The sequence below is a fragment of the Pseudochaenichthys georgianus genome, chromosome 3 (assembly GCF_902827115.2).
Source record: "Pseudochaenichthys georgianus chromosome 3, fPseGeo1.2, whole genome shotgun sequence".
In the NCBI taxonomy this organism is placed as follows: domain Eukaryota; kingdom Metazoa; phylum Chordata; class Actinopteri; order Perciformes; family Channichthyidae; genus Pseudochaenichthys; species Pseudochaenichthys georgianus.
The window spans coordinates 30,935,542-30,952,020 of record NC_047505.1 but is presented as its reverse complement, the minus strand read 5'-3'; the positions used below and the strand labels follow the sequence as shown (position 1 = coordinate 30,952,020).

The following is a 16,479-nucleotide window of genomic DNA, read 5'->3' as shown; positions in this document are numbered from 1 at the left end:
TCTCCTAAAAAGAAGGGTTTTATCTATAATGCCCACCGAGCGGAGTCAGATTACAGGGAAAAATGTCCTCGTAAAGCACCCACTCAACATGGGCCTCATAATAAAACTAAACCCCGCGCGCCACGGCGTGCGGAGAGTTTTGGTTATTATGTAATGCGTAGTGGCACTACACCCGACTTTTCTAGTGCGGGACGCGCCTATGGGTGCTGTCCTTTCACGGAAGGTGGTCACCACGGACGCAGGTCAGACAGGCTGATAGGGTATTTACGAAGGTCGCCCGGTGAGAGGTCCCTAGAGCAGAGACCTCCAGCGGGCACACGTAAACTACCCGGAGCTTTTAGCGGTGTTCATCACCCTAAAACGCTTCCTGGCTTCTCTCAGAGGACACCATGTCCTCGTGAGGACAGACAACACGATATCGTGTATGAACCGCCAGGGGAGGTTGTGTTGTCTCCAGTCACACACACTGGCACACAAACTGATCCCCTGGAGCGGCAGACGTCTCCTCTCTCTGAGAGCGACACAGGTACCGGGAGTTATGCACCTCGGGACAGAATTAATGTCCAGAGGTGCGCCACTCTATGCAGACTGGACTGCTCATCCAAGGATCGGGAGTCCGCTGTGGGTGCGTTACGGCGGAGCCGCGTTAAGTCTGTTCGCAAAAGGAGAAAATGCTCAATGACAGCTGTTCTCTTTAATGCACGATTTAAACGCACTGTTAGGCGGGGACACACTCGTACACGATCAACCTCCGGGTCCTCTGTGCGTGTTCCCACCCCTGGCTCTGTTACCCCCAACTCTGGCCAGAGTGAAGGAGCAACGCCACACACTTACTCTGATGTTTCCACCCTAGCCCGCAATGTATGGGCTGGCGGAGATATATCAGCTGTTGTGCGGGCAGCCATGGCAGCCCCCACCACACAGGGACAGATTGTCTCAGGCGGGGGGGGCGATCCTTTACCCACGCCCAGAGCGCGGGGCACTATGGGCCTGACCCGTGAGTGGTACAATCTGAATACAGTGGGACTCCCTCAGAAGGTGATAAACACTATTCAGAGTGCGAGAGCTTCCTCCACCAGGTCTCTTTACGACTGTAAGTGGAGGGTGTTTGAGGAGTGGTGCCTTCCAGAAGGACACATCTCTTTTCAATGTCCTGTCGGGGTGATTTTATCATTTCTACAGGACTTGAAGGAAAAACACAGAGCTTTCTCCACGATCAAGGTGTACCTGGCTGCTATTGCTGCATGCCATGTGGGCTTTGAGGGTAAGACGGCTAGCCAACTTCCTTTGGTTTGCCGTTTTATGAAGGGAACTCGCAGACTCCTCCCTGTCTCCAGGTCGCTGGTGCCCTTATGGGACCTGGCAGTGGTTTTAAATGGGCTCAAAATGACCCCATTTGAACCCCTGGAAGGAGCTGACATGAAACATCTGTCACTCAAGACAGTGCTGTTACTGGCCCTGGCATCCGCCAAGCGGGTCAGCGATATCCATGTACATCCCTCATGCACTCAGTTCGCCCCAGGGCAAACGAGAGTGTTGTCGAAACCCAACCCTGCCTTTACACCAAAGGTGGTTGGTTCGTGTACCCCAATTGACATTGAGGCATTTCCTCCGCAGCTGGTTTCCTCCGGGGAGCAGCAGCAGGATCTGTTGTGAAGAGGTGCTTATTTTGAATGACGCATGCGTCGTGGCGCAGGCTACTTATAGGGGGTGATTTCCCCTCACGTTGACGCCAAGATCACCAGCCAATCAGGATTGGCGTAATGAGATTGATGCTTCTGTTTGCTCCGCGATGAGGCGCATCCCATAGTGAGACATCTCACTTCATGTTACTCTGAACACTGGGGTTGCGTAAGTAACCTATAGTTTTGGCTTTAGAGTTCCCCAATGGGTTTAGTTCATTAACGTATGATTTGACCATATAGATCAGACCTGGGCATTGTACGGCCCGCGGGCCAAATACGGCTCGCGGGATGATTCTGACCGGCCCGCGAAAGATTACATGATAATTAGAAAATAAAACATATTTTCTAATTATCTTATGGGTGGACTAAAACCGCATTGCTTTTATTTTGAAGCCCATTTATTCTCACAGTGCACGCAATCGTGCACGTCAACTGTGCACGTGAAATGCGTGTCTACCTTCCTTGTCACCTCTGAAAAATGCGAAAATGTCGGCTCATGCCAAAAAGAGGAAAGTGGATGCCGAAAGCATAACTTTCAAACAAATATGGACTACTAATTTTTTCTTTACTGAAGTCAAGGGTAAACCTGTGTGTTTGGTTTGTGGGGAGCATGTCGCCGTGTTTAAAGAGTACAATTTGAAACGGCATTACGAGACGAAACATGCCGCGAAATACAAAAACTTGACTGATGCCGAACGAGCGAGGACATCAACGGATTTACTAGCAAAGCTAGAAAAACAACAAGGCTGTTTTACAAAGCTGCATGCAGAAAATAGTGCATGGTCGAGTCTGCAGCACTGCTATGGCCAGAGAAAAAAGAACCGTTTGAAAACATCCCGCTGTCCCGCCGCACCGTGACGAGAAGGGTGGAGGACATCGCAGAGAATCTGGAGTTTCAGCTGCAAAGTGAAGTGGGAAGCTTCGACTTTTTTTCTTTGGTTTTGGATGAGAGCTGTGACGTCCGTGACACAGCCCAGCTGCTCATATATCTCCGGGGGATAACGCGCGACTTCAAGCTTACGGAGGAGCTGGCAGCAATGCGGCCAATGAAAGGAACCACAACGGGGAGTGATCTGTTCACCGAGGTAAACGATGTCCGAATTTGACAGGGAAAAATGTTGGGCTTTTGAAAAGAATGCAAGATAAAGTGAGTGAACTCAACGCAGAGCAGACATTGGTGTTTATACATTGTATTATTCATCAGCAAGCGTTGTACAAGTCAGTGCTAAAACTTAGCCATGTGGTTGATGTTGTTACTACAACAGTTAATTTCATCAGAGCGCGAGCATTAAAGCACAGGCAGTTTGTTTCACTGTTGGAGGAGCAAGAGAGCGAACATGGTGATGTCAGGTACCACACAGCTGTCAGATGGCTCAGCCTGGGCAAAGTGCTAAAAAGGTTTTGGGTTCTGAAATCAGAGATAAAAGAGTTTTGTGAGATGAAAGGCAAAACCATCCCAGAGCTGTCTGATAAGGACTGGATGGCAGATTTAACATTTGCTGTTGATGTGACTGCAATGATGAATGCACTGAACACACAACTGCAGGGCAAGGGCCTTTTTGCTCATGAAATGCAGAGCCATGTGAAAGCCTTCATGACAACGTTGCAATTAATTTCAAGGCAACTAGGCAGCAACAATCTCGAACACATGAAAACCCTGAAAGAAGTCAAACCATCAGCTGATCACCGGCACAGGTACTCATCCATGTTAGGAGCACTGCATGATGAATTTTCAAGGCGTTTTCAAGATTTCAAAAAGGTTGAGGATGAAATGCAGCTGGTTTTCTCTCCCTTTACCTGCAGTGTTGATCGTGCACCCACTGAGGTTCAGCTTGAACTCATTGACCTGCAGTCTGATTCACTACTGAAAGAGCACTTTAAGTCAGCATCACTGCTAGAGTTCTACTCTGCTCTCAAGGAGGAGAACTTTCCAAACATGAGGAGACATGCTCAGAAGATGTTGGTTCTCTTTGGATCCACCTACACATGTGAACAGACATTCTCAGTCATGAAGTTTACCAAATCCAGGTACAGATCCTCTCTCACTGATGAACATCTGTCAGCTGTGCTTCGCATCTCCACCTCAGACATTCAACCTGACTTTGATGGACTTGTTAAAGCTCAACAGAGACTGGATTTCTCACACTGAATGAAAAAAAAGAACTGAAGAACACTAAAATGTGGAAATATAATATATAAGTGAAATGGGACACTTGATCTTCTTTTTTTTTTTTTTTGCGCAGTTCTGAAAACATTAAATGTTTAATATAGGCATGTAAAGTCAAAAAGGCTACAAAACTGGGACACTTTTCTTTACACAGTTACACAGTTCAGTGATATGTCTTGTTTATTTTGGCTACAAAGATGATGTGATGTCTTTAGAAAGCTAAGAAAATCCTTGTTTCAATAGTATATGAAACTCAAAATGCCCTTATTTATTAATGTGACTGAAAATGTTTATCATTTTGGAAATTCTATTTGAATAAATGATATTTTTGAAAGCTAACCTCACCTTTTAATTGCCAAATAATAACATACACTCTAACCAGCGGTCAAAACAATGCCATTTACTGCTTTTTATATAGAAATAAAATGTATATTATGCATAATTGAGTTTGGCATTTTGGCCCGGCCCTCCAAAATATTTTCAGTTGCTCATTTGGCCCCCTAGGAAAAATAATTGCCCACCCCTGCTATAGATGGTATTTGAGAGCTTACCAATGGTGGTTTCTTTGGAAGCATCTGGTGCAACCTCAAAACTTCTGGAGCCACTGATAAATAGGAAAGTAATGAGGGGATTCAATCATAATTATAATACATTTTGCTTGCTGATCTTATATTCAATAACCAAACTGTCTTGCAAGCCTTAATGATCTCAAGAAATATGTGACGATATAGTTTACGATGTGTTATGTTTATTTGTCTAGTGTCTTTGTGCCAACTACGTATGAATGTTTGCATGTTATGTTTACTGTTGAAGCAGGGTTAGTTGGTGCATGTAGTTGCCTGTTTTCGCCACAAGGCTCCGCCTGAGGGCGTGAAGGTGAGGAAGAGCGTTTCTTCTTCGGTGTTTGAGGGAACTGTGACGGAGTTTTTGGATCTTAATAAAGTTGCCACGAGTGAGAAAAGACAAGTGATGTCCGCTTGAGTCCTTGAGTGCAACATATTTTGGCGAGCTAGCCAGGATATTAGCTCTAAACGGATTAAAAGAGGGCTTTTATCCTGAGACGAACCTGGAAAAGAAAGACAACACTTTACCGTGTGGAAAATATGGATTTGGAGATTCTCCTAGATAGTGCCACCATTGCTCTGAGTCAGCACAACCGGGACCGGATGGTGGAGGTCTGTACATATCTGCATGATAGGGAAGATGATGAAGACGAGTCTTTTGCTGATAAAAACAGACGAACATTATTTAAAATGGCAGAAAACAAAATTGATGAAATTGAAGAAAAAGCAGATGCAGAGGAAGCATGTATATATATATAGCATTTTTTTATTGATTGGGATAAACCCCTTGAGATGCACCATCTCGTTTTCAAGGGGGTCCCGACAATAGCAACAACTTACAGACATACATAAACAAAAAGACAAAATGCAAAACATGACACACAAGACAAATCACATAGAGTCTGTTAAGTAAAATTCAAGCAATGCATACAATCATTACAATTTGAGACAGTCAAGCAAATCAGTTTCATCAATATCAGTTTCATTAATAACAAGTACAGACCAGTTGAAAGTGAGATGATAATGCATGTTTAAACATACCCAATGATGTAAAAGATCTAATAGCAGCAGGTAAAGTATTCCAGTCAGTTGGGGTTTTGAACATGAACGCTCTTCTGTCAATACATTTTTTTAGAGGGGACAGAGAAATAAATCTGAACAGAATGTCTAACTTGATGATTTGGTGAGTAGGGTACAAAATACTGCTTTAAATAAGGGGGATAGTTAAGATAAATGCATTTAAATATCAGCTGAAGCCAATGCATGTGTCTTCTTACATTTAAAGAAGGCCATTTAAGTTGGTTATACATTGTGCAGTGATGTGTACAAAAAGGACAACCAAGAACAAATATGCATAGTCTGTTGTAGGCTATGTTGAGTGGAGCAAGATCTGATTTATGTGCATTTTGGTAGACAACATCACAATAGTCCATAATCGGAAGAATAAGTTGAGAAGCAATTCTCTTTCTGACACTAAGCGTAAAACAATTGCGAGAGCGGTGTAAAACACCGATTCCGTAATTGACTTTTTGTATTACATCCTTTAAAAATGAAAGTTCAGAGTCTAGCCATACACCAAGATATTTAAAGCTATCAACTTTATGCAGAGAAGTGCCATCCTTACATGTTATTACTACATTAGGTTTGGATTTGAGCTTCTGCCTGGTACCAAAGACCATGGTATAAGATTTTGTTTTGTTAAGCAGTAGTTTATTGTGTGATAGCCAGTCCTGTAAGATATTCAAATCCGATTGAAGAGAGATCTGAATTTGTGAAAAATCTGATTTGGATGTATATATGACAGTGTCATCAGCATAAAGGTGAGTACAACAATTAATGAGATAAGAAGATAAATCATTTATGTAAATAGAGAACAGAAGTGGGCCCAGAGTTGATCCTTGGGGTACACCCTTTTGTTGGATCAACAGGTCAGACTGTTTTCCATTAACAACCACACATTGCTTTCTACTGTGAAGGTACGAGTTAAACCATAACACTGTATTATTAGAAAGGCCAATGCCGTGAAGTTTATCCAAGAGCAGATATCGATCAACGAAATCAAAGGCTTTTGTCAAGTCAATAAAAATGGCACCTGTGAGTTCACCATCATCTGCAGCAGAGTACAAGTCATTCGTAAATTTAAGTAGGGCAGTTGTTGTGGAGTGATTAGGCCTGAAACCAGATTGAACCGGAGATAAAATATTATAAGTATTGAGATAATGTTACAGTTGATTATAAATTATTTTCTCCAAAACTTTGGAAATAGAGCAGATTATAGAGATTGGTCTATAATTATTTGTATCAAGTAAATCACCACCATTATGCAGTGGAATGATGCGTGCACATTTCCAAATAGTCGGCAACTCACAGGTGGACAAAGACAGGTTGAACAAATCAGCAAGTTGGTACATGAGAATATGGGACGCCAGTTTTATGAACCTGTTTTCTATACCATCGAGTCCTGCACTGCCATCCACTTTTAATTCTGTGATAGCATTATGAACTTCGTGAGGTAGAATTTTCTTAAAAGAAAAAGAACTGTTGCAGTATGAGTTACTATTAGAAATACCAGTCGTAAAATAGGAGTCAGATAGTAGTGTGGAACATACATTAGCGAAATGCTGATTAAATATTTGGGCAATGGATAATGGGTCATGAATTATTGTATCAGCAGTTCTTATTTTATTAATAGAATGTTTACCTGATTTATTTAAAATAGATTTAATTTTAGTCCAAAATTGCTTGGGATTCTTAAAGTCCGATGTGAGAGATTCTTTATAGTAGTTCGATTTAGCATTTCGGGTTTTGATTTTACTCAGATTTCGGAGATGCCTGTATATTTCCCAATCGGCTATAGTTCTTGAATGACGATATATCGACCATGCTTTATCCCTTTCCCTAAAGAGACTGATGAGTTCAGAATTGATCCAAGGGAGATGTTGACCTTTGACCTTAACCGTTCTCACAGGTGCATGTTTGTTCATGACATGAGTGAGCTCTTTATGCAGAAAATCCCAAGCATCTTGAACAAAAGGTATTAGTTGAAATCTGTCCCAATTAAGGGCAACAACATTAATAAATAAATCAACATTACATTTTTTATATTGTCTGATTTTGACTAGTTTTGGAGGTAGTTTAATTAATTTGATTTTCCATACGCAATAAACAATTGAATGATCACTGAAGCAATCCGACATGACACCAGCTTTTAAGATTCTGTCAGGGTGTGACACCAGTATCCAGTCAAGCAGAGATTGGGTTCTAAGAGAGATACGAGTTGGCTCATTAATTAGCTGTTTAACATTTAGACCACTGAAAAGTTTTTTCTCTCTATCAGTTGATTTATCCAACCAATTTTTGTTGAAATCACCAAGCAAGATTATTTCATTTTCGCAGGAAATGGAGTTGATAGTGTCAATTATATGGTTAAAAGACTCTGCAGGTGAAGAAGGTGGCCTATAGATGCTACCAATAGTTAAAGCATTTATTTTCATGAAAAATAATTTTAAGAAAAATGCATTCAAAATGTAGAGGCTCTATAGAAGTAGCAATTAGCTCAGTCACAATGTCAGAGGAGACATACATAGCCACACCTCCACCCCTGCTGCATCTATCAGATCTGTAAAGCAAATCATTTGTGATTTGTAGTTCACTATCGGAAATGTTACTATTAAGCCAAGTTTCAGAGAGTGTGATGATTTTAGGTTTATGTAGAACAACCCATATCCGAAGTAAATCAATGTTGGGCAATAGGCTCCTGATATTCAAATGAATGATTTGTATACCCTTTAATTCATCCAGTCTGGAAATAATAGCAAATAATGTTCCTGTCACTTGTTACGCATACATGCGATTCATGATTGTAAAGATTGCTAGATTCAACCATTAATGTAAAACAGACATACAAAACATTCAAACACAAAAATAAAAATACAGAAAAACACAAAACAACCTTTAAGAAGGCCCAGCAGCCCTGGACACCAAATCCCAGCATTACCATGAATAAACTTAAACATAATAAATAATTACACAGAGCTCAGTCTGCATTACGAAGAGGATAAAGAAGTCATAGCTCAAAGAAATTCATCCGACCGAACACAAACATTATTTAACAATAAAAGCCACTCGGGGCAGTATTGCAATAGTAGTGGGCTCTAACGTGCCAAAGAAGAAGAAGTGACGTCAAAGTCACTGTAAAATGTAAACAAACAACACAACTGAAAGAGCCAGGCGGGTGCCCACCTGTTATATTAAGTTATAATAAACACAAAAGAGAGTGTCAACAACATCTCAGCAGTCATGACACGTCACGTAAACAGGTCTCTGTTTTTAGAGAAGATGAGAAAAATTAAAAACAAGAGAAGAGAAGAGAGGAGACCGAGGAGAAAGTCACTTAGCTGCATCATCGACGTGGATCAACATGCTACCATTAGCAGCAGCCTCATCTCTGGGGATGTTCGTCACCCAGGAGAGTTTGAGGTAGACATGAAGACTGCCTCTGCGTCTTTGTGGGTAGAGAAGCGTTGTTGTGTACCATCAACAACATCGCAGAGCGTGCACGGGTAGAGGAGAAAGTACTTCATGTTGAGTTCACGGAGCTTGCGTTTGACTGGATCGAAGCTCCGGCGTCTTCTGGTAAACTCAGGACTGAAATCGGGATATATGCTGATGTGTTTCCCGTTGTAGTCCAGAGACTTTTTCTCCCTGGCAAGACGAAGGATTTTCACTTTGTCCTGGAAGTTCAGCAGCTCGATCATGATGGCCCGCGGGCTGGCACGGGAGTTTTGCCTGGCAGTCGGTGAGCGGTGTGCCCTCTCAATGATCGGCAGGGTAGGGAAGGCATCTGGCCCCAGGAGCTGCGGGATGAGCCGAGACATGAAGCCGATAATGTCACTGCCTTCAGCGGATTCCTGGATTCCTACGAAGCGAAGGTTAGAACGTCAGCTCCGGTTCTCCAAGTCATCAACTTTAGACATTAGGAAGGAGTTGTCTTTCTCAAGCTGCTTGACTCGAGCGTCACACTCGTGTACATTGTCCTCATTAGCCCCTACACGCTGCTCTAACAAATTGACCTGGTCTCCCAGACTAGACAGGGAATTGTGTATCCTGCTCAAGCTACTTTGAATGGTATCCATTTTTGAGTCAATGTGAGTCAGCATGTCTGTCTTGATTTGCTGAATCGCGTCCCACAAAGTTTGCAGAGACATGTTTCCCTCCATAGTTGCAAATGCAAAAAATACAATAATCCAGAGACCGTAGTGAGCCACTTTGCTATGTTATTCAAATGATCATGGGTTCAGATCATGTGGATCAATGATATGAGCATTAAAGAGCTAATTTAACAGCAACAAACAGACAAGCTTGATATGCGCTTACCAGAGATGGGGACTCGAGTCTGCGACTCGGACTCGAGTCGCACTTAAGTCGCACACACAGAGACTTCAGACTTGACTTGGACTCGTGACCAAAATACTTCAGACTCGACTTGGACTCGTGTGTTGGGACTCGTGAACAATCATTGTGTTTTCTATTTTTGGCGTATTAAAGGTGGGGTAGGTACATTTGAGAGAAACCGGCTCGAGATCGCTAGAATTTGAAAATACACAACCGGAGATAATCTGCTCGAGGCTGCTACTTCCTTATAGAGCCCGCCTCCTCCAACACACACGAACGCGCACATGACCAATGAGGGCACGAGATAAATTTGTGCCCAGATGGAAGGCTGACAGGCAGGTAGGCCATCCAGTTACTTTAGCCGTGCTCATTACGCAGACGTGCGCGCCTCTGTTACTACCTCGTAGTAACACAATGGTGACCGGCGGCACACCTGCAGCTGTACCGCTTGTAATTAGGTTCAACTACAAAAACTTCGAACAAAACGCCGGCGGCACCAACAAAAGGAGCGCACACTGCAAAGTCTGCAATATCAAAATCAAGGATGCTGGCGCAACAACGTCAAATTGCATCAGGCACTTGAAAACTTACCCGGAGAGGTCAGTCACATTAACGCATATGGACGGTTAGCAAACATGTTTAGCTCAGCATCAGCTATGTAATGTTAACTGATATCTGATTCTGAAGTGTTTTGCTTATAAGTTGTTTGCATTTAGCTAAAGTGTGATGTTTTTCCTCATATTGCATTGCAATAGCCTGTTCAAAGTCATCATATAACAAACAACTAATCAGTACGCTAATAGATATAGGAGTGATAATAACACAGCAAATGCTTTAAATTTCTTAGATATAGCTGTGCAGTATTCTTAACAGACTGGATAGCAGCAGACAATAGAAGGCTTATTACAACCAGAAGAGACATGATTTATTTTTTTAGAGACTTGAGACTTGACTTGGACTCGTGGCCAAAGACTTGAGACTTGACTTGGACTTGCAAAAAAAGACTTGTGAACATCTCTGGCGCTTACTCACGCTGCGACCATCTTGGATGTAAAGTAATTAAAGAGCTGCTAGTTTTCATGGAGGGCCTGATGGAAGACGGAGACAGAAAAGCGCGCGAGCACTGCCATGACAAGGAGATGAGAGATGAATATATGGAGCTGCAGCAGTCCTGAGTGAAAAACTAAACATATCAGATGGCGTCAGCCAGGGGCGGACTGGCCGGTATTGAAGTGGGCCGGTGGTCAGACGATGTGGGCCGGCCGGTAACCGGCAGGGCTCGACATTAAATGGCCCGCTGGCCCGGAAGCACTATTAAGACACCCCGGCATAACGTACTTTCCACTTGCCCGCTCGGGCCACTACAAATATTGCTTTAAAAAAAATGTCCTGTGGTATTGGTATTTTGACTAGCAATTTAGTTAAATTGTTTCGTTTATCAACGCTACAACATAGCGTTTCGTGAGTCGGTTGTCATTGTTGGGTGAAAAGCAAACAGCTGTTTGCTGCGGAGCGCACCATTTATGCACACACTTTAAGACCTAATATAAAGAAAAGGGTTGCGTTAGAAAACAATTCACTCACAGATTCATAATCATGAAGGTGGAATCTAACTATATCGATAATAAAATGTATGGAGCCAGGGGTAGAAACATGTTTTTTTCTGCTGTAAAATTGGGCATTTTAACATGGTGTTCTATGGACATTTCTCCTTTCTGCAGCCATCGCCTATCGGCCAATATATGAACTGCAGTGTGTGGCACTTCCGTATTGGCGTCCCAGCTCTACCCCACAGTTTGCCGCTTGGGAGCGCAGCGCGAGCAGGCTCCCGTGAGCGGGAGCGCGCTCCTTCACTACAGACTATCGCGCCACCTAACCATTCGCCAAAATGTTTTTAATACCAGCGGTAGCCGGGCAAAAAACAATCTTCAAATAAAAGAAAGTCACCGGAGGAGTTAAAGGAGAGTGACAGGGAGTATGAGAAGAAGAGGGAGAGAAAGTTTCAGCCAGCTTGATCGATGGAGTTGGCTTCTAGTGGTGCAGTAACGCGTCCTAAAACCCTTTTATGATCTATCGATTAGATTTATGATTCGAAAATTATAAAAGTAGGGTAGACATGTGGAGATTATCCGGCTGAACAAAACGTGCATTTATCAAACAGGTTTGTTTTGCACAGACCTTATTTCCAGCTATTTTCCAAAACCCTGTGGAGAAATCCCATTGCTTTTTGTCGAGGGAACCAGCAGCTTACTTCCTGGTTTTAGGACGCGTCACTGCACCTCTCAATATGATGCCAATATAAACAAGGTCTTCTGTCGGCTCTGTACATCAATGCCGACCTATGCTGACAAGTAAGTGAAGAGTAGACAATATAAAGGTATTGGCGAAATGTCCCAGCAGTTTAAGATAATGAAGGTCCTAATCAAATCAATTACATAGCCATTACATGTCTAACTCCTAATGACAGGAAGGCAGAAAGCGCATTATAATAATACTCATAGCAGACATTTTTTAACAATGACCACAATATCATTATTATAATAAACCAAATATGAACAATTGAGGAAAATGAGGAAGAACTGATGATTCAAATGATGTAGTACATGTAGTAATGTTGCATGAATCGACTAATAATGAAGAAAATTAACACATTTGTTGCAATAGTCTATTGCAACAAATGTGTTAATTTTCTTCATGGTTAGTCGATTTTTTTTTTGGACGAATGCTGGCCAGGCCAGTGGCATTTTACCCTTAATGTCTACCTCTGCAGTAAGTCACTAGCACCCCCCGTCGACAATTTACTAGCGGTATTTTGCGCCGGCGGTACCGAAGTGGGCCGGTCGAGAGTCCCGGGCTGATTTGTAGTCCCAGTCCGCCCCTGGCGTCAGCAGCAGCACTAGTGGGACACTATTCACAGCTAAGGTGCCAGAGGTAACCATCAGGCGAGAGTTCCGCATCTGCGGCCAAATCGGTGAAGGAGGGCAGCGTGACAAACTGTCATATACCAACCTAATACACCAGATGGAGAGCGGGCTTCGCAAGGGTCATGGTGAGTCGGAAGTAATCAAGGCTGTGATAAGGGCCATTAGCCCTGGTTTAAAGCTGCGTGACATGCTAGAAATAAAGACTGAATTGACTCTGCCTCAGCTAAAGATAATATTAAAGGGGCATTACAACGAAGATGACACATCAGATCTGTCCCAAAAATGTATCAGCATGTCCCAGGAGCCGAAAGAATCAGCACAAGAGTTTTTGTTCAGAGCTATTGAACTAAAATATAGACTGCTTCAATAAGAAGTTTCTATGGTCAGTTGGTACAGGGCTGCTCAGTGACAACATCAAATACCAGATTGAGCCATACCTTGATGACATGGAGGTGACCGATGAAACTCTGATTGAAAGAGTAATTGAAGCAGGAAGCCTTGAGGCAGAAAGAATAAATAAGCTCAAACGTAACACCACCAAAACAAAACACCCAGAATGGCTGAACTACAGACAACTAACAATAAGTCACCTGACCCCTCCATGCAGAAAATACTGCAGGAGGATGCTAAAGACACACACAAGGAGAAGACAAAGACAGCCCAACCTCCACAAGAGCTTGTGATGCAGACTCTGGTAAGAGAGCTTAAAACTGAGGTTGCAGAAATGAAATGTATGGTGTTAGCTTCCATGAGCACTGGCAGGCCACAGAACTACAGGCAAGCTACAGGGAACAACAGCATCCGGAGAAGAGCGTGCAGGGACTGACAGGACAAAGGAGAGGAAGTCAACTGTAGCCACTGCTTCAAGTGTGGACAGCTGGGACACATATCCAGAGGATGCAGAGCTCCACGCCAGGCGCAGGGAAACTTCAGAGGGTTGCTGCAGGGGGACCAGCAGTACTCCAGCAACAGCCGTCAGGGTCCCACCGCTGCAACAACTGTCTACAACCAGGAGACTTGTGACATGTGCAGGTTGTTCAAGTACAGCTTATCGCTCCAGGTCCTGTCAGAAGCATCATTGGCCAGAACACAAACCTCTGTGTAAAGCAGTAAGTTTAGTTACAGAACACTTAGCAGAAACCAAGAGACATAAAAACAACTTTCCAGAGACATGCAAAGTTAATTACCTCTCAGCTGAAGAAGATAAAAGACTTATTAAACTTATTGGCAAACGTAAAATGGTAAAATGTACTTTTGATAACGTACCGGTGACAGCATTGTGGGATACGCGTGCTCAGGCAACAGTAATAAATGAACAATGGCGAGCTGAACACCTGCCACACAGCACTATCTAGACCCTCCAGAATAACGTGATTATGCGATCGCATAATTTACCGCATAATCAGCAAAATGGCGCAGATTTTTAAAAGGGCGCATAATCCCCGCATTATTCCACACAAAGTTGAGGGGAGAAAAAGTTAACTCGGCTTGAAGTGAAGTAGTGATGATGACGCAACGTCATCAGCTCGCGCAACACAGAAGGTAAACAACACCGTAGAGTGAACGTGTGGAACTCACACGAGAGAGAAAACACCAGAAAAAATCTAATCCATCTCATTTACCGACGAACATTTCTGCTAAAGACCGGGCAAAGCAGTACCCTGATGTCTTGCACGAAAATGGGGGGAAACTATTCTGCACCCTGTGCAACTGTGTTGGAGCATAAGAGAAATTCGACGGTAACGACCCACTTTGATTCATTCAACCATTCGAAAAAATACTTTCTGCTGCTGCGGACAAGAAAGCCAAACAACTTACCGAGGCTTCAACCTCCAAAACCCTTTCGAGGGCTACAAGAAACGAGGTGAGAAGCCTACAAGATTGAAGCTGGTCAGATAACGAACAACTAAATGAAAACAGAATGAGGCGGAGAAGTGTGTGTGTGTGTGTGTGTGTGTGTGTGTGTGTGTGTGTGTGTGTGTGTGTGTGTGTGTGTGTGTGAGAGTGATTAAAATAGCCCAATTGCTTTTACAATAAATAAACATTGAATGTGTTTAATTGAATAGTAAAGGGGTTTAACGTTAGTGGCAGGTTGTGTGTGAGAGAGAATAAATAAGACAGCCCAATATTTAAAACAAAAAAATATTTAGCATATTTCGCAACTTTCCACATAATTTGCAACTTCCCGCAATTTCACCGCATAAAATCACATAAAAACCCTGCATGTTTAATCGCATAATCAAGGATTTTAGCCCGCATAATCAAGGATTTTTGCCTGCGTTTTTCTGGAGGGTCTAACTATCAGACCTATAGCTGAACTCTTAGGGCCAGAACCACTAAATGGACTTGCTGCAAATAGAACAGATATCCCATTTATAGGATGGATACCAGTAGAGTTCCAACTGAGCAGGTTAGAGACTTCTAGTGCAAGTCTGCTAGTGCCAGTTAGTAGTTATACAAATGCCACTTTCATCACATTAGTATGCATGGAATGTGACAGGTCGCCCCGCCCATTTTGACCGGAAGCCCCGCCCATTTCGACCGGATGTCCCGCCCATTTGACCGGAAGTCCCGCCCATTTCGACCGGAAGTCCCGCCCCGTCTGACCGGATGTCCCGCCCCCGCTTCCGGTTTACAAAATAAAATAAAATAAATGAGAAAAATAAAATGCCGTTGTTTCAATCAATTAGTATGCATAGGATATATGTCCCGCCTCCTAACCACTTCCTGTGCCCCTAATCCTGTATACAGTATTGAATGTAACTTACAAATACTTGCAAATAACATGAAATGAATCAAAGTAAAGCATCTAAAAAAACCATATATTTAAAAAAAGTCAGCCTCTCTGTTTTTGCGAACATTCTGAGACAAGTCAGGACATGAGGGGAGAAACCATGTGGTGGCCGAGGGGAGGGGGGAACACACACACACACACACACACACACACACACACACACACACACACACACACACACACACACACACACACACACACACACACACACACACACACACACACTTTCCCCGCCCCTCACCCCTCTCCCGTTAGAGGTTGGCTAAATAAAAGCCAGCGTCTTTTGGTCACTCTTCAATATTTTTCAAGTCGAGAGAAAATGGCCAAGAGACGTCTTGATATGAGTTTAATCAGCGAGACACCGGTGACAACTTACAGCCATCCGTTGGGTGCTCCAATCAAGAGAAAGTCGTAATATTGTTTATTAGTGATACCTGAGGATATTCTCTTTTTTATTTGTAGCGACTGTGAACTAATGTGTAATTACTTTTTTACTAACTATAAGAAAAGTCTCTCTGAAGAGGGGAAATAATAAAACAATTTTAAAAACATGATTTTTGTCTTTTTATAATTACTTTACACCACTATAAGGAAAACCAATATTAAGTTTGTGTGAGGTTGTACTAGGGATAATACCCATAAAGAATGTGTGTTTCTGCTCCATTTCACTCCATGAAGCCTCCAGCTTGTACAAGGGCTCCGCCTCCACTCAACATAACATGTCCCGCCCTCCTCACCAGATCATTTAAAAGTAAGGGGATGGAAATAGATGAAAAATAAATACGCTCAAACTAAATAACAGGCCAGTCATTTCCAATCACCAAGGCACTTTTCAAAAAAGAAAAATGGCCAAGAGAAGCATAGATATGGGTTTAATCAGCGAGACGCCTGTGACAACGTACAGCCATCAGTCCGGAGCGCCAATCAAGAAACGAATGCAATATCTGTGCCA

General features: G+C 42.9%; 1 protein-coding gene across 1 annotated transcript; it reads left to right on the top strand.

The window, feature by feature from the left end:
* The first annotated feature begins 2,464 nt into the window (after nucleotides 1-2,464).
* On the top strand, nucleotides 2,465-3,834 carry LOC139433605 (general transcription factor II-I repeat domain-containing protein 2B-like). Its single transcript, XM_071202676.1, has 2 exons — nucleotides 2,465-2,591; nucleotides 2,771-3,834. The coding sequence occupies exons 1-2, from the start codon at nucleotides 2,465-2,467 to the stop codon at nucleotides 3,832-3,834; spliced, it is 1,191 nt and encodes a 396-aa protein (XP_071058777.1).
* Nucleotides 3,835-16,479: the final 12,645 nt, after the last annotated feature.

Coding starts and splice junctions, on each gene's coding strand:
- LOC139433605 (XM_071202676.1), top strand. CDS start 2,465: ATGGTCGAGTCTGCAGCACTGCTATGGCCAGAGAAAAAAGAACCGTTT. Junction 2,592..2,770: donor TCTGGAGTTTCAGCTGCAAA/GTGAAGTGGGAA, acceptor CTGTTCACCGAG/GTAAACGATGTCCGAATTTG.